At 38.9% G+C, this 18,121-nt stretch overlaps 1 protein-coding gene across 2 annotated transcripts in view; it reads left to right on the plus strand.

The window, feature by feature from the left end:
- The window catches only part of LOC101575991 (UDP-glucuronosyltransferase 1-8), a 200,441-nt gene that overhangs the window by 5,037 nt on the left and 177,283 nt on the right, over positions 1 to 18,121 (plus strand). Inside the window, exon 1 of one of the 2 annotated variants that reach the window (XM_023722285.1) lies at positions 5,023 to 5,892. The exons of the other annotated variant lie outside the window; for it this stretch is intronic. Coding sequence (XP_023578053.1) covers positions 5,038 to 5,892 — 855 coding nt within the window. The 5' untranslated portion in view covers positions 5,023 to 5,037. Of the gene's footprint in view, positions 1 to 5,022; positions 5,893 to 18,121 lie in introns of those variants that run through there. 2 annotated transcript variants of the gene reach the window in all.

Genomic DNA, 18,121 nt, shown 5'->3' on the forward strand with positions numbered 1-18,121 from the left:
TTTCTGCGTCAAGACCTGAGCAGGCTCTTTCTTTCTTTCTTTCTTTCTTTCTTTCTTTCTTTCTTTCTTTCTTTCTTTCTTTCTTTCTTTCTTTTTTCTTTCTTTCTTTCTTTTTTCTTTCTTTCTTTTTTCTTTCTTTCTTTCTTTCTTTTTTCTTTCTTTCTTTCTTTCTTTCTTCTTTCTTTCTTTCTTTCTATCTTTCTTTTGGATACTTAGAGTAGATAACAGGAAGCACAAGGGGTTTTTATAATTTTCTACAGTTAAGGCACAAAACTCTGTTAACTCTTTACAATTACTTATGGGTATGTGCATGATGGTGAGGTAATTGTACATCATTCCCAGTGTAAGATTGTTCCTTGAAATCACTCAAACAAAGTGAGATATTAAGGTTTTGTTTTTACCAGTCCTATGCCATCCTCTGTTGGAAGGCACTGTTCACAGTTTCCTATCATTTCTTTCCAATTTGTTGAAATTATTTTAAATAAATATGTATATATTTATATACATACACATGTATGTAATGCAAAATTTCATTCTACTGCATTAAGTGAAATGTAAGAATAAAATCTGCTTTTCATCTCGGATGCCCACTTTTGGATTGTGTCTGAATTTTAGGGTGTCATTTTTAAAAAATTCTTTATATGTTGTTAATAGAAGTCCTTTGTCTGAGGGTCAAAAAGGTAAATTTTTTTCCTAATTTGTGAGCTTTCTTTTTACTCTGTTGGTGATTTCTTTTGATTTACAGTGACTTTTGAAAAGATGAGATCCCATCTGTTGATTCTTTGAATTATGTCCTGTGTCATTTGGCTTTTGTTTATGAACTCTCTAGCTACCCCTATGTCTTCAAGATTTCTACCTACTTTTTTGTCCAGTAGATTTAGTGTTTCTGTTTTAATATTTAAATGTTTGATCCATTTTGACTATAGTTTAGTGCATGGTAATACAAATGAGTTTAATTTTGGAGAAATACAAATGACAAATAAATATATGAAAAAATGTTGAACAGCACTGGTCATTAGAGAAATTGGAATTAAAATGACACTGTAATTGCATCTCATCCAGGAAACAGTGGCTATCATCAAGAAGTCAACCAATGACAAATGCTGGAGGGGCTATGGGGAAAAAGAAGCTCTTCTTCACTGTTGGTGGGAGTTTACTGGTACAACCACTATGGAAATCAGTGTGCAGATTCGTAAAAAAGCTACAGTTTGAGTCCCATTCATCCCAGCTATTCTTCTGAGTATTTTTTCAAATGAACTAAAAACATCATACCATAGCAATATAATGTGCACCCCCATGTTTATAGTAGCATAAGTTGTCATAGCTAACTCTTGGAAACAACCCCAAAGCCCATCAACTGAGGAATGGATTAAAAAAGACATGATAGTGTTGCACACTAGAGTATTACTCAGCTATAAAAAAAGATACACTTGGGCTGGCAAGATAGCTCAGTGGTCTAAAGCTCCTGCTTAGGCAAGTGCAGGGACCACAGCTTAATCCCTGGCACCACATGTCATGCCAACCCTGCACCTAGGACAGACTGAGCTGGTCATAGACACAAAAAAAGATAAACTCAAGGCTTTTATACATAGATGGATGGAACTGGAGACCATATTCATATGTGAAATAAATGAGACCCACATGTGCCAACATCATATTGTCTTGCTAGTGTAAGGACCAGAGAGAATCAGTGAAATCTGAAAGACCCAATAAAATGCAAATCTACTTCTGTTCTTTATTTTATGAAAATTACATAAAATTTCATCAACATATCATGAGAGAAGAATAATATCTAATGCACAATCTGTCATTATGTGCAAAGTAGTTACTCAGAGTGCAAGACATAAACAAAAAAGGTTACAGAAAGATAATGGCATAAAACTTTCTTTGCAGTGGACTAAGAATATCTAGTAGTATAAATAAATTAGCACATACTAAAATATTTGAAAATAATGTAATGTGAAACTCTTGGAAGTATTTAGAACATAATGTTAAATGAGTCAGATGTATTCTCAAGTATCACATGATTTCTCTTATGTAAGAAACACAATATGCATATTCATATAAGATCAACGAGAGATACATATTCTTACCTCATCTTTTTCTTTTGCGATGGACTGTGGATGTCATCATAGGCCAGTACTTATAGACTTGACATATTCTTTTAAAAATTGCAGTAAAGTCTTTATTTTGATGGAACTTATTTTTGAGACAATAATGTTTGATAGTTAAGCATTTTTATGGTTGTTTCTGTGAACCGAATTCTAGTAGCCCTTCTTTTTTATCTTTTATTTTTATTTTTATGTTTTGTATTTAGTACAGGGTCTACAGGGTCTCACCACATAGATCGGACTAGTAGTGATTCTCCTGTTTTCAGCCTCACAAGTGCTGGAATTACAGGCACTTGCCACCACACCCAGTCTCAATCACTGTCTCAGCACACTCGAGGGGCAGCGTTGGCAAGGCAGGCTGAGGATTGAACCCAGGCACTGTGCTCTGCCTAAGCAGGCACTTTAGTCTGCTGAGTTATATGGCTGGCCCTAAACTCAGGACCTTGAGCTTGCCAGGAAGGCCCTTATGCCGCTGAGCTATTTCCCAGCTCTACTTTTCTTTGTTTACTCATAGGTAAACAAAGTTGCCCTGACACTTTTTAAATCTAGTTCTATTCTGCATCCATCTGATTGAAATGCATCTTGGAGCTTGTGGACAGGGTACCCATTTGCAGTCCCATTTGTGGGAAGCTGAGGTAGAAATATCCCAAGTTCCTGGTCAGCCTAGAAAGTTTAGTGAATTAGTGAGACCCTGTCTCAACATAACAATTAAAATAAAAAGTCCTGAGGATTTAATTTAGTGCAAAGTCCTTTGGTTCAATTCCCTGTTCTAGAAAACCAAAAGTCAAAACAAAACACCACATCTTTTTTTTTATAATCATTTTTCCCATAATTTTATTGAGAAATAGCAATGAGACAGTTTCAAACCAAATTGGTAGGACAGTTTCAATAATTAACACACTGCATACATTCTTCCTAGTGGTTAACTGCTGTACAAGATGCGGACATGATATTCTATTTGCAAACACCATTAGAACAAATCCCTCTATTCATTAAGAGAATGTAACTATGTATCTATCCTAGCCACTTTGAATACACAGATACAAAATGGACATTCATCTGTATACCCTTCTTTTGTTAAGTTCCATTACTTGAATATTATAGGTGTGGAAACTCAGAAAAATACTCTAAAAGAGTCCAGTAGCCCATAATAGTATTGGGTCTTCCGCTTGACTGGCAATGTCAGAAATTGTTGACCTAAGTCCCCTACAGCTCAACATAACAGCATGGCTTTACTTCTTATATTTCGTTTTTATACTTTTCTGCTGGATGGTTAAGACCAAGGTAAAGCAGGACCTATGCAACAAGAGTTGTAGCTTTTGGGTCTGATAAGGTCAGCGAAATACCCTCAGGATTTATCCTGAGTTCTTGTGCCTCAGATTGTAGAACCTTTGTCAGTGTCAGCCATGTGGATGAGTCACGGCCATTGCTTGACAAATTTGCTGTCTGTGAAAGACTGAGAAAATGTTTCTCTCCTTGTGACTCTCCTCAGGCACACTCTACATCATTGATCACTTTCCTCTTTGGCCCCATAATCTCCTTGATCAGAAAATTTGGGACACAACTGAGTTGCATGATGTTACAGTACAGGTTCCCATATGTCCTGAGGCTTAATTGACCTTCGAAAGCTAGGGCCAAAATGTGGGCTTTCCTTGCAGGCCTCCTTTTTCTCTCATTTTTGGTCTGCAAACTTAGGTTGTTAAACCTCCAGAAGAGAAGCTTATTGTTATTACCATACAACTTAGGCTGTTAAGCTTAACCTTACTATCTGTCTGAACCTTTGTTAATTTGTGATGAAATATTTTTTTCAGTTGAGGAAAGTGGGACCAATCCCTGTCTTAGCTTTTTCTACTTGCTGAGTCAAAATACCCAGTACCACGTTTAATGAGGCAAAGGTTTATTTAGCTCCCAGTTTATGTGGCTTTCAGTCTGTAATCTACTTGCTCCCAGGCAAGGTAGCATGTCACAGTGGTAACAGTTGAAGGTGACAGAAGACAGCAAAGGCAGAAAGAGCAAAAGGGGTTGAGGGGAGAGGAAAAGCCTCATTTTCTCTCTTACACTGTAAGCAGGCTCTTCCTCTTTAGCGCGGTGTAACATGCACACTGTTTCTGGTCCTCCTCTTGCTGAGGATGAGGATGTTTATAAAGTGAGGAGCTGGCCCCCAGCTGACTTAAACTCTCAAACTTCTCAAGTCAACACAATGCATCAACCACTCCAGGCGCTGTGTGTGGAGTGGTGCAAAATTGGGAAGAGGAAATTGGCTTTCTACCTTGGGTTTCATGAAGGTTTATGGTCACATGGGGGCTGAGGCCTGTGAGGTACTGATCATGTTTCAGCGGCCTCCAGGGGATTGGAAATGAAACAAGAAACCTGAGAAGAACAACAGAGTCTAGAGGCAGTGTCCCTCCAGAGCAGGGAACTCAGGAAGCACAGCTGATGCCCGTGAGGAGTCAGAGTGAGGGCCTTGCAGTGATTCCTTGGGAGCTGGGTTGAAAATTTCATTCTGAGAAAAAGTCTGGCTCCTATGAACAGAGCATCTAAACTGTGCTGTTTCACAATCTCTAGCAATAGAAATTTTAATGAAATATGCTGGGATATTCTATCTTTCTGTTATTACTAAGTCTATATTCATTGCATAATGTCTATTTGTAGCTTCAGCATGTGGGGAAGGTTTTGCTACTGTTTTGGAACTTCTGAAATTGAGTAATGTTCAACCCTTCTTGTTGAACAATGTGCTAGCAGGATTGCGAGCAAATGTACCTCATTGATCTTTATGGCTCTGAGTAAATCATTCTCAGTGTGTGTTCTCATGTGTCAGGGTGTGAAGCTCCACCCATTCCATGGCACGTGCTCTGCCTGTACTTATTCCACGTGTTGAATTTCACGGCCTGTGTTATAGCAGCTGGGAGGCTCTGGCTTAGTCCCCATGGCTTCTGCATGCTCGCCTGCCCCCCTCCCTCTGTGCCTGTGTCTGGTGCTTGCATCTGGCTTTGCCCAGGCAGGCAGGCTGCTGGTGGTACCCATGGACGGGAGCCACTGGTTCACTATGCGCTCGGTGGTGGAGAAACTTGTCCAGAGAGGACATGAGGTGGTCGCCGTCATGCCGGAGGCTAGCTGGCAACTGGGACAGTCACTGAATTTCACAGTGAAGAGTTATCCAACTTCTCACACCGTGGAGGAGTTGGATCATTCGTTTTGGATCTTTGCTGACACTCAGTGGAAAACCCCGGAGCAAAGTATGTACTCTATTGCAACAGGGTCGTCCCAACTTTTTTTTGAGCTCACCTTTTCACGTTGTAGGAGCTTGTTTAATGCAAAGGAAATAGTGGACTATTTGAAAAAGACTCCTTTTGATGCGGTGTTTATGGATCCTTTCGATGTGTGCGGCTTAGTTGTTGCCAAATATTTTTCACTGCCATCGGTGGTCTTTGCCAGGGTAATATTTTGCCATCTTCTTGAAGAAGGTACGCAGTGCCCCTTTCCTCTATCTTATGTTCCCAGATTTTTCTCAGGGCTCTCAGATACCATGACCTTCCATGAGAGAGTGCAGAATCTTTTTACCCACCTCGAGGAACGTTTATTTTGTAATTATTTCCATAAAAGTGCCTTAGAAATTGCTGCTGAAATTCTCCAAACACCAGTGAGCATGTATGATCTCTACAGCCAACCATCAGTCTGGTTGTTGCGCACGGACTTTGTTTTCGACTATCCCCGGCCCGTGATGCCCAACGTGGTCTTTGTTGGTGGAATCAACTGCCATGAGGGAAAGCCCTTGCTTCAGGTATGTCCTCTCTCCTTTCGCACATGCAGGGCATTGGACATTGCACAGTAATGAAAAGATTCCTCTTCTGCACCACAATGTCACTTCCATTGGAAACACTTGTCCTCCTGATGCAATCAATTCTTTCATTCCAGTTTATCTAAATGCAGGTTCTCAGACCTCATGAAGCAGGCTTTGCTTATGTGAATGTGTGTAAAATTGGTTTAGGTGCATACGAATTGCTGATCAAACTTTAAACACTGTTTTACTCAAAAATGCTAGTAAAAACTACATTTTATTCCAGCTGTATATTTCCACAAATGATAAAGTGTTCTAGGAAATGTTTGTACATGCCTTCTAAGTTTTGAAATTAGAACACAGATAGGTGTCTAACTCATGCAAATTTCCCATCAGTGTGCTTAAACAAAATGTAAAAATATAGTAGACATACCTGTCTGTGCCTTGAATTTTTCTTTTTTCCCATTTGAATACACACATTCACAGGCCAGTATTTAAACATTTCACATGTTCTTTTAATACTTTTGTTTATATCTCTCTGGTTTCACCTTATTTTTAAAATCAGCCAATAGTGAGAATTATTTAAACCTTTTCTGCCTTTTGCTTTAATCAACATAACTTAGAGTAAAAACCCTTAGTTGTTTTCTTTGCTTTCAAATGTATCACTGATTTTATTATTATTATTATTATTATTATTATTATTATTATTATTTCAGTGGCATGAAGTGCCAGGAACAGGGTTGCTTGGTTTAATGGTATGCACATGGTATTCTTTATATTCTTTAATGATCTGAGAACCTGCTTTTACATGTTGTCTGTCCTCTCCCTCATATCAGGTCTATTTAAGAGTTGTACTTTGCGTATGCTTCTCTGTTTGCAGGCATTATCTAATGTTTTAAATTTTCTGGACAAAAATTTGTGCATGGCTGATGAAACTTTTAAATCCTACTGCTATTGTTAAATTGACCATTTTTATTTCTTTTTGTGAATTATATGTTCATGTTTTAAAAAAATTTGACAGAGTTCTTTTTATGAACAATAGCTTTTAGGCTCTTGAATATTAGGAATTTTAACACTTAGCTTTTTCTTAAGGCATTGTAAACAATTTCATTATTAGGTTCTTACTTGGTTGTACACAGGTTTCATTTTTTTTCTAGTGAAATGGATTAACTTTTATTTAGTTGTTTTAAGATTTCAATTTCTTTAGATATTCTCAAACCTGAATATTGAAATATGTTCCATACTTGATGTTTTAATTTTTTAATTCCTCCAATGTCAATACCATTTGATTTTTAAAAATTAGACTTCTTAGCTAGATTGGGGAATGATTGGATTTTATGTATTTTTTGAAAGTGTAATTGTATCCATATCATTTAATAATTCTGTTCTCACTCTTGGAATGGAAGTACATCTTTATCTCGTTTTTCTTCTCCGTCTGCTTTCAGTCTACTTCTCAGGGCTCACTTTCCCCTCGTCCTCCTGTGCTGTTTCTTCTCCCAGTCCTTAGTTTGATTAAGTGGTGAATTTTAATGCCTGGCAGTGGTGTGCCTATGGTCACTGTGCATTCTTTTAATGAGTTTGTGAGATTTATCAGGCTAGAATCCATCGTGAGCAAATACTTTCTCCCCTTATATTTTTTGTGCTGGAATTAACCAACTTTGTGTCACTCTTAGAAAACTCCTGGGGCCATTTGTCTATAATAGGGCAAAGGTTGATTTTTGTCTCAGCAGCCTGGAACTTGCAGTCCAGCCCGGACTGGTTGTGCCATCCTGACCTTGGGTGAGAGATGGGGAGGCAGTTTCCCCCTGCATGAACCCAGGAACAAAGTATGAGGCTCAGGAGGAATGAAATTCACAGCCCCCTGCAAGGACCCTTGTCCATGGCTTGCTCTCTGGACTCCACCTCCTAAAGTTTCCATGGCCTTCTGTACCCCACCAGCAGTCCAAGCTTTTAATGTTGACCTTTAGAGTTTGTTCTTCCAAACCACAGAAATATTTGCTTTGCTTTTTGGAGGATGTTCACAGAGAGCAAATTGGTCAAGCGATGGCCGTGACTCATTCAGAGGGCTGACACTAATAAAAGATCCACAAGGTGCTGTACATGGTTCCAGCATAAATCCTGAGGGGGATTTGACTGACCCTGTCAGGTGCAAAAGTGACCATTCATACTTGAACAAATCTTAAGAAATACATGAATAATATTCTAGGTGAATGTCTATTTGTGGGCTTGTTTTGTGTGTGTGTGTGTGTGTGTGTGTGTGTGTGTGTTTGTGCACTGTCTTAGACACCATGGAGGATGTTGTCCTGAGTATCTCCTGTAACCAAATCTTGCATGCTAATGGGCTATTTACATCTAATGAGGTGATTCAGAGTTTTAACAAAGATGATTGAGCATTACTTAGGAGAGCATTAAAATTGATTTATTTTTGAAAAAAAATTAAAAAAATCACTCTCAGTCCAGTAAGTTTCAGTGGAACTGACTACTGTGTACTTCAGGCTCAGGCTGCACAATTCAGGGCCCTTGTCACCATGCCAGTGTACAGGGGTGATGTGGTTACACGACAATAAAAGATTTGTACTTCTTCCATTTCATTCAGATGTTCTGGCTTTATTTCAAAATCCAAACATGATTTCAGCTATTAGTGGAAAAGTCCAAGTTCACCTACCAAACCTATTTATTTTAACCCTTCCTCAAAGTTTCCGCACTCATACTGTGTCAAGAGTGTAATGTAAAGAGCATCCATGGATCCATTTCTAGATTCAACTAATTTATAACATTTTGGTGGACAAATGTATTTGTCTGCCTAATTTCTTTCTGTTTAAAACATTTGGTTCTCATGCTTGAAAATAAGTTCTTGACAAGTACTTCCGTCCCTAAATATTTAATATAAAATTTAAGGAAACTTGATTCCTTGTAATGACAGTATCATTACACTAGTAAAGTAAATAGTTCTTCAAATTTTTATATTTTTAAGTTCACAGAGTTCTCCGATTTTCTCAAAAATGTCTTTTATGTATCAATAAGTGGAATAAAGTTGAGAATACAGAAGTAAATGTGAACATCTATGGCCATTCGTACCTTCTTTTGTAGTAGGATTTCAATCCCCTGAAAAGGAAGCATCAGTGGTCTTTTGAGCAGAAGCAGACCAAATACTCATACCCAGAGTTTCCTTGGACTCTCACCGTGCCATATCATAAACTAACATAAGATGAGCTAACTACGTAAGTTTGAAAATAAACCTATAGAAGTTCTTAGAAGAAAACACTAGATTAGAACTTCAAGGCCCTAGATGCACAAGAAATGAAGAAAAAGAAATTGAAGTCCATCAAAGTGATAATGTGTTTTGCATCCAAAAATACCATGAAGACAGTCGAAAGATCAATCACATCATGGCAGAAAATACCTTCTTATCTTTTATGTGATAAGATTTTCTTATCAAAATTAGATGGAGGATTCAATTCAATTAAAAAATGGCAATATCCTTGAATAGACATTTTTCCAGATAAGAGGTAAAATGAAAAAGAAGCACATGTTAAGATGCTAAACATTATTATTTGGTAGCAAATTGCAAAAAGAAAATGTATGTACTGTTTCACAATCACCAGGACAAATATACTGTGATAAGACAAGTTGTTTGTTAGGGTGCATAGATACTGGAAATCTCATAAACATGTGGTGGTACAGGCCTGTGGAAAACAATTTGGTGGTTCCTCAGTAACTGAAACTGATAAACCAAGTAGCTGTCTGTGAATGTTCAGAGAAGAACTGTTCACAATAGCCTTCTGGTGGAAGCAAGTCAAATGGCCATCACTGGATGTGTCAGGAAAATGTGCACACTCGAACGACAGACTGATACTCAGCCATAAAAGGAATGAAGTGTGGGTAGGTGCTATAGAATGGATAAGCTGAAAGTGTTGCAGACATCAAGCAGGAAAGGGCACTGGTAATGTAATTGTGTTCATATGAAACATCCAGACTAGGCAGAGCCAGGGAGACACAGCAGGTTCATGGCTTTCCAGAGGCTGTGGGGAGATGGGAGTGCTGAATGGGAAAGGAATTGTCTTTGGGACTACAATGCTAGTGTGATCGTTACATGCCACAGAATTGTTCACTTTGAAATGGCGAAGATGGTGAGTGTTTTACTATATGTATTTTGCCTTGGTTTAATTATGAGATGAAGAGAAGCTTTTAAATAGCTCATTTCTCAAGACAAATAATATGTGTGCCCACTTTGCATGATTTCTTTCAAAACTATGAATCTGTGACAGGTTGATCCCTTTTAAAAGGTACTGTGGCAGTTGTGTCTAGTCTGTTTCAGGTGAGCAGATGAGTGACACTGGGACCTTGTTCATCCAGAGGAAGGATAGGGGTGTAGAGATTCTTGAGCTGCTTTCTAGATCGTGCTGGATAGGATGGTGGAGCCCGACTCAGCAGAGTGAAGGATGAACTTCCCAGGCACACCGCAGTCCTCTGGAGCAGATGTGAGGGCCTGTTGAGATGGGAATGCACTGGATCTTAGTTCTAGGCTGCCAGGTCAGGCTTTCTAGTGGAGAGTTGTGCAGGCTGCGTGTGGACTTCAGAGATGAACCTTCTCTGGATCTGTGGATTGGCTTCTCCCAGTTGGTGGGTCATCTCTGCATACTACTGGGCTTTTCTTTTACCTTGCAGAGCTTTAGTTTGATATGATTGCATTTGCTTATTTTTTTTCTTTTTCCTATGGTTTTGAGTTAAGTGAAAAAAATCTCTGTCCACAGTAACCAACTCCATTATTCTTGCAGTGGCTTTATAGTTTTGGGTCTTTAGCTGGGGTTAATCCATTGTTACTTGATTTTTGTATTTGACATGAAAGAAGGAGCTACTGCACTCAAAGAGTGGATGACTAGTTTCCCCAATGTATGTATTGAAGATACTATATTTTATCCATTGTGAATTGTTGGCATCTTTGTGTCAAATCAGTTGATGGTAAGTATGCGGGTTCATTTCTGGCTTCTATATTCTATTCCGGTGATCACTGTTTCTTTGTTTCTCAGATAGTACTCTACTGTACTACTTTAATCAGTATCCCTTTGTACAGTGTGAAATCAAATAGTGTGACACTTTCAGCTTTAGTTTTCTTGTTTATAATTGCCTCAGGTAATTGGGCATTTTATGAATCCATATGAATTTTGGCATTGTCCTTTTTGTTCCTTCATAAAATATATTATGGTAGGGATTGTATTAAAGATGATTCCCTTAGGATTTGGACCCATATTTTGGACATTTTTACGTTAATTCTTCCCAGGCTGAGTGTGTGACATTTCTCTATTTACTTGTGTTGTCTCATTTTTAAAATGAAAGTTGTATATCTTTCATTATATGGGTCTTTCATCCCCTTGGGTTAATTTGTTCCTAAATTTTTTTGTAGATATTTTAAATTAGATTGTTCTCTATTATTTTTATGATTTATTTCTATATTATTGACTTTTGTGTATGTCATTTGTTTCCTTCAACCTTACTGCATTAGTCTGTTTTTTTTTGTGTGTGTGTGTGTGTGTGGAGTGTGTGTGGGGTTTTACTACTTCAAAGATCAAATTATCAACAAACATGAAAATTTGACTTTTCCTATTGGTCAGGCCATTTCTATATTTAAGGAATAATTTTACTTGATCATGGTTGATGACCCTTTTAATATGTTGTTGAACTTGCTGTGCTTGCATGTGGTTGAGAACTGTTCACACATTTATCAGGGATGTATTGGCCTGTAACCCTTTGATTGTCCCTGTCTGGGTTTGGTTCATGGGTGTCACTGACTTTTAACAGTTTGGTAGTATTTCTTCCTCTTGGATTTATTGGAAGTGTTGGAGAAGAATTGGCAGTGGGTCTTCTTTAATATTTGGTGCAGCCATGAAGGTGCTAGGGGCCAGGCTGCTGCTGCTTCTCCTTGGCCTTGGCCTTCACCTTTGCCTTCACTGCCTTCCTTGACACTTTTTTCTGAGAGATGTGATAGAACTGGACATCTGATCAGTTAACGTTTTCTGTTGCTTCATTAATGAGGCTTAGAAGCTTGTGAGAATATAAGAATTCATCTGTTTCTCCACATTATCCTTTTTGTTGGCATGCATTCACAGTAGTCTCTAATTATGCTTTGAATGTATGCATTATTTGTTGTAATCTGGTTTTAGTTTCTGATTTCATTATTTCCTGCTTCTCTCTTACTTAACCTAGATAAACTTTCTCAGTTTTGTTTATCTTTTGTTCAAAAATCACTTTCAGTTTCCTGGATGTTTCATAATATTTCTGTAGTCTCCATGTCATTTATCAGTGCTCTGATATTTCTCAATTTTTCGCTCTGTAATTTTGCCTCTAGTTTTTTTAATTTTATTTTTTCTAGTTCTTGGAGTTGTATTTCAGATGAGCTTTCCTTCTCTTCTTACCTTTTTTCTTTCTCCCTTGCTCCTTTTTCTTCTTTGCTGCACTGGGAATCTAATGCTGGGCCACTGTACCACTGAGCTACATCACCCTTTTAGTTCTTTAAGACAGGGTTTCACTGAGTTGGCCAGGCAGAACTTGCACTTGTGATGACTGCCTCAGCCTCCCTCAGTGCTGGTGTTAGAGGTGTGTGTCAACACGAAGAGATTCTTCCTAAATTTTGAAGTAGGCATTTTTGCTATACATTTTCCTAATAGAAATAGCTTCCATGTCTTTAAGACTTTGGAGGGCCGGTCAAATAGCTCAGCAGATTAAAGCACCTACAAGCAGACACAAGGGCCGGGGGTTCGATCCCCAGGCCTGCCATGCTGGCCCCACCACTGGAGTGCACTGAGACAGTAATTGAGACTGGGTGTGGTGGCACATGCCTGTAATTCCAGCTCTTGGGAGGCTATAAACAGGTAGATCACTATGAGTCCGATTTAGTAGTGAGATCCTGAACACCCTATAGATTCTTCCCTAAAATACAGAAGAAGAAAAAAAAAAAAAAGACTTTGGAGTGAAATTATGTTTGTTTAAGATAATGATAATTACTCTGCTCTCTCTTTGTTTCCATTTTTATGGGTACCTTCACCCACTCCTTTATGTTCTCTGTTTGTCCTCACAAGCATGGGGAGTCTTATGTAGTCAGCCTATAGGTAAGTTTTCATTTTGTTGTTTGTTTTTAATTAGTTTAGTCACTTTGGGCCTTTTGTCAAAGAGAATTTACCCCACTTAAATTCAAAGTAATCTTGACAGGGAAGGAATATTACCATTAGTTTTTCATTGTTTGTTAGATGTTTTTCTTCTTTCTGTTGTGCTGTCTTCCTTTGTGATGTGTTGGTTCTCTGTCGATGTGTCCAGAGTCCTTTTCTCTTTATTTTGTGCTGTTAGATTTTTCTATTTCAAGCTGATAACAACTTAACTTTATTATTATTATTATTATTATTATTATTATTATTATTATTATTATTAGGCGCTGTGTGTAGATTGCATCCAGGGCCTCATAAATGCTAAATGCAATAGTCCCTCGCCATTTCGCAGCTCGACTTTCATGTACTCACTGTTTTGTGGGTTTTCAAAAATATTAATCTAAATTATCAAGGACTTTTTTGCTGTATTGCCAGATTTTGCAGTACCATGCAATACATGCATGTTGTTAAAACTGCATAGGTTTACAAGTTTAGAAAATGGTTAAGAACATTAGAAGTGTTTTTTAAAGTGTGAGCAAGGTTTATAAGAGTGTGGGAAGGGTTTCTAAAGCCTTAAAATAGATATAAATACTAAAATAAGCATGATGTTGCTACTTTGCTGATTGTCACTCATCTCAGGGCGTCTGGAAAGCAACCTCCAGGTGAGGTGCGGGAGCGCTGTACCTTGTTCAGGGCTGCGTTTGTCCTGCAACATGGCTGCATTATTGCTCGACTTTGGCTACAGCTTTGCACTTGTGTCTCCCTGTATGTTTATATTTTATCTGTCAGAACTTGCAATATTTTGTCATGAATATAGCTTCTCAATTTATCTTAGCTATCATTTTCATTCATTGTTTTGTTTTTCTAATTGTGTGAGGGATATAATTATTTAAGGCACTGTTGTTATCAGTGGTAAGAATATCCTGAAATGGGCCTGGTGTACTCAGATCATTGGGATTTGTGCTTTTGTTTTACACCTGAGGTTATTACCATTTCCTGGTTCATGTTTCTTGTTGTTTTTGTTTCCGTTTAAGGAGCTGCCTTTGACAGTTCTTGTGAGGCAGTTCTGGTGCTGACGACCTCCTTAAGCTTATTTTTCTCTGACAGTTTTGACTGCTTTACATCTATGAGGTCAGTTTCGATGCATAAAGTATTCTTGCTTGTTTTCTTTGAGCACTTTGATTATAATAACTCATTCTATAATGCAAAGTTTATTCTTTTGATGGTGTTTCATGTCACTTGTCATCTTTTATGTCTTTGTCTTTCTTTTTGTTTTTTTCTTACTGGATATACAGTTTGAAATATCATGTATTCAGCTCAGTCATTCATACTTCATGGTTGATTCTACCATTGGAACTTTCTATTGACTCATGTATTTTCCATTCATTTAATGCACCTTTATTGTTTCTATTTTTGCCCAAGTTTTTGCTGCTTTTGTATATTAGTTTCTAAATTCTTTAAATCCATACACTCTCATAGTTCATGAAACTTGTTCATGAATATTATTCTCAATTATCTGTCATTTCATAGAATCCATTTCTTTGGAATGTATTTTTAGAGCTTTATCAGCTCATTTTGGACCTGCTGTGATTGCCTGATTCACCCTAATTCCTATGTTTTTGTATTGTTATCTTCATATTTGAGGAGGCAGCTCCCTTTCTTGGCCTTTCCAGGTGATCTTTGACAGACTTTCACTACCTGTTGTACCCTGTAATTCTGAAAGGACCACCTAGGGACAGCTCTAGGCAGCCACAGTCCATATCATGTCAAGCTCCCTAGGAGCCTGGGCATCTGCCTTTGCTCTGCAATGAGGTGGACTTGCTGTCTGGCATCCACTGTCGAATGAGCACTGTATCAGAGCTGTGGGCTGGTTCTATAATGGCTCTTTGTCAGGCCAGTCACGAGTTGCTTTCTTTGGTCAGATAGTCCCCCTCTTTGTGGTCTGTGGCATCCTGCAACCATTAGGTAGTGTCTTTCTAAGAGGGCCAACCAGAGGCTGTTCTTAACTCTGTGATATTGATGATTATTTTCCTCAAAGTAGAGCAGTATTTTCAACTTTTAGCTGAATTGAGTAACTAAGTTCCCAAATGGAGCAGGTCACAGGTGCTTGTCTTTACAACTTGCAGAGGTGAAGTTTAACTGTGTGGGTGGGTCATTGTATAAGCTTTCAAACTGAGCTGAGCCATTGTTTGACTTCCAAATTAGGCGGGTCTTTCCTCTCTGCCTCTATGAAATCTGTGGAGGGAATCTCTCTGCCTGGGTGGAGTCACTGGGAAATTTTTGCATGAAGAGAGCTGCTGCTCGATGCCCCAGATCAAGAGAACCTATACCTTCCACTCTCTGAGGTCCACAGAGGTTGGAATCTTTGGGGTCAGATGGGACCAGTGGCATTTTTTTTTCCTCCTTCAGAGTGCAGCTGCTTGATTTTACAGAAGAAAAAAATTGAAATTCTTTGCTTATATGAGGTACAAAGAAGTGGGGGGTCTTTCTGCCTGTTCAGGTATTTGAGTGGGCTTTTTTGGCTGAAAGAAGATTGACCTTCTAGATGAAACAGCACTAACCCATACATTTTTCTAAGCTTAATTGAGGAGGTTGTTTTCTTGCCTGGGTGAGCATATTTGGATGAACCCTGAAGGTGGGCCGAGAGGTGAGCAGTCCAGGGACATGAGCTAGGTGGAGCTTCCTTTTTTGCTTATAGAGGCAACCAGCTCAACCTTAAGGTTTTCTCTGAGGTTGGAAGATGTTTCCGACCAGATGCCACAGCTGGTAGCAACCCTGAATTCCATCACGATTCACATAAGAACTCTGTTCTCTGTTCTCCTTTTGGTTTTCACCTGCCACCAGGCAGACTACTTATGCCATTCCCACCATGGGATATTTTTAGAAGAGACTAAAATAGGCTTCCTTGGGTGTTTTTCTTTTCTTTTCTTTTGGTACCGCGGGTCAAACTTGGGACCTTGCGCTTGCCTGATAGCTACTTATGCAGTTGGGCTATCTCCCCAGTCCTCCTTGGAGGTTTCTTGCCTTGCTAGGGACACAGGATGACTCCATATAGCTCTCTCTTTCATCTGTAGAACTATGAATTTGAAGAATCCTCCAAATCTGGTGTCATACTTACTTGGGGATGCAGACAATATGACACAGGTGGGATGAGAACATATTTTTTACTTTTGGATGTTTTGTAGCTCTATGGGCCAAGCAGGAGCCTCAGCTTTTTTCCAGTTGGGGCTTTCCAAAAAGATTTTAGTCTCATGTTAGAAACAAGTTGAACTTTCTGTGGGAAGAATTCAGTCTGAGACTTGCTGTACCCCCTTTTCATAGGCAGCACTTTAAACATTGAAAAGCTCCAGCATACTCATCTGAAAGTGCCTCAGTTGACAAGGAAATTGATGGCTAAGCAAATGTCTAGGAATATTTAGTGTCCTGAGAGGAACCATCTTGTGCTCATAACCAGGGTTATGCCTCTGAGTTGACTATAGAATCCTTCACTGAATTCTGAGGGTGTGTGACCCGATAGAGTTCTGTACCACTGGATTCACCCAGGAAGGCATCCAGACACCTGCCTAAAGTCATTAAGTCCTATGTACTAGCATTCCTTGTGTACTTTCTTTATACAGACATATTAGGGATACTGTGGATGGAGGATGAAGCATGAAGTCATTTCCCTTGATTCAGTGCCATGTGGGAGACACACAGATTCCTGAAGGATGGATTCAGGGTGATAGGGTGAGCTCACACTGTGTTTAGAATGTGGGAGCAGAGAGAAAAGAGAAAGAGACACCTAGCACAATGGTCTGACCAGTCCTGGGGAGGTGACTACCATCTGAGTTGGATGTATCAAGAGGAAAGGGATTTAAAACAGATGACAATCACATTCCATCTAATACCTAGAATGGTCCTGTAGGTGGGTTGTCAGTCTTAGCATTGGAGAAACTTAGAATATTTGGAAACAGAACAGATACACTGGTGGAAATAAAACAAGAGAAGAAGCAGTACTTACCCATGACAGATCATTTGTGAACCACAGTTCTACTGCCAGTAAAGGGGTTAAGGGCAAGGACTTTGCAGTGTTCCAACCTGGCATGCCAGTTCCATTCTCAGGAGAGAAGAGCTGTTGGCAGTGTAATAATAAAATCTGTATTTTGTTTTGGGACAAATTTCAGTAATAGAGGTTCCTTTCAGATTGACTTTATGACTATTTCTCTGAGTCTTCAACATCCAGATATACTGCTTACAAACTCTATTTCTAAATTCACATCACAGCACAAGGCTTGAATCTCCCCCAAAGCTAAATCATGAGATATTCCTGTCTGGAAATCCTGCTCACATGCATTTCCACAAATGCCACTCACATATTTTGTTGTCATGAATACATCACCAGCAAGGCATGTAATGTATTTAAATGAACCTGTATACACACCCTCTCATGGCACAGTTTTTCTGTGTCTACTCTTTCAGCATTGCATGAGCATAGAGTCTAGTCACCTGGACATCTCTGAGAAGCAGTTGCTCGATGGGTCCTACACCTGCTCCTACACTAGTTTTTGTGCATCTGCTGCTGGCATCTGGCTTTGCCCAGGCAGGCAGGCTGCTGTTGGTGCCCATGGATGGCAGCCAGTGGTTCACCATGCGCTCGGTGGTGGAGAAGCTCATGCACAGAGGGCATGAGGCGGTCGCAGTCATGCCAGAGGTCAGTTGGCAACTGAGACAGTTACCAAATTTGACAGTAAAGACTTGCTCAACTTCTTTCACTCTGGAAGACTGGGACCGGGAGTTCAAGACATTTGCCAACACTCAATGGAAAAGTCAAGGCCAACATATATTGTCTTTATTACTGGGTTCAACCAATGATTTTTTAAAATTGTGTTTTCTACAGTGTAGAAATTTGTTTAATGACAAGAATTTAGTAGAATATTTGAAGGAGAGTTCTTTTTTTTTTTTCAGGGGAAAGTTAGTATTTTATTTCTTTTTTTTTTATTTTTTTTTCCAAAGTTTTATTGACAAACAGATAGCAATGAGACAGTTTCAAATCATATCGGAAGGACAGTTTCAACAAATAATACACTGCATATATTCTTCTTAGTGGTTAATTG

This window comes from Octodon degus, unplaced genomic scaffold (assembly GCF_000260255.1).
Source record: "Octodon degus isolate 3935 unplaced genomic scaffold, OctDeg1.0 scaffold00089, whole genome shotgun sequence".
In the NCBI taxonomy this organism is placed as follows: domain Eukaryota; kingdom Metazoa; phylum Chordata; class Mammalia; order Rodentia; family Octodontidae; genus Octodon; species Octodon degus.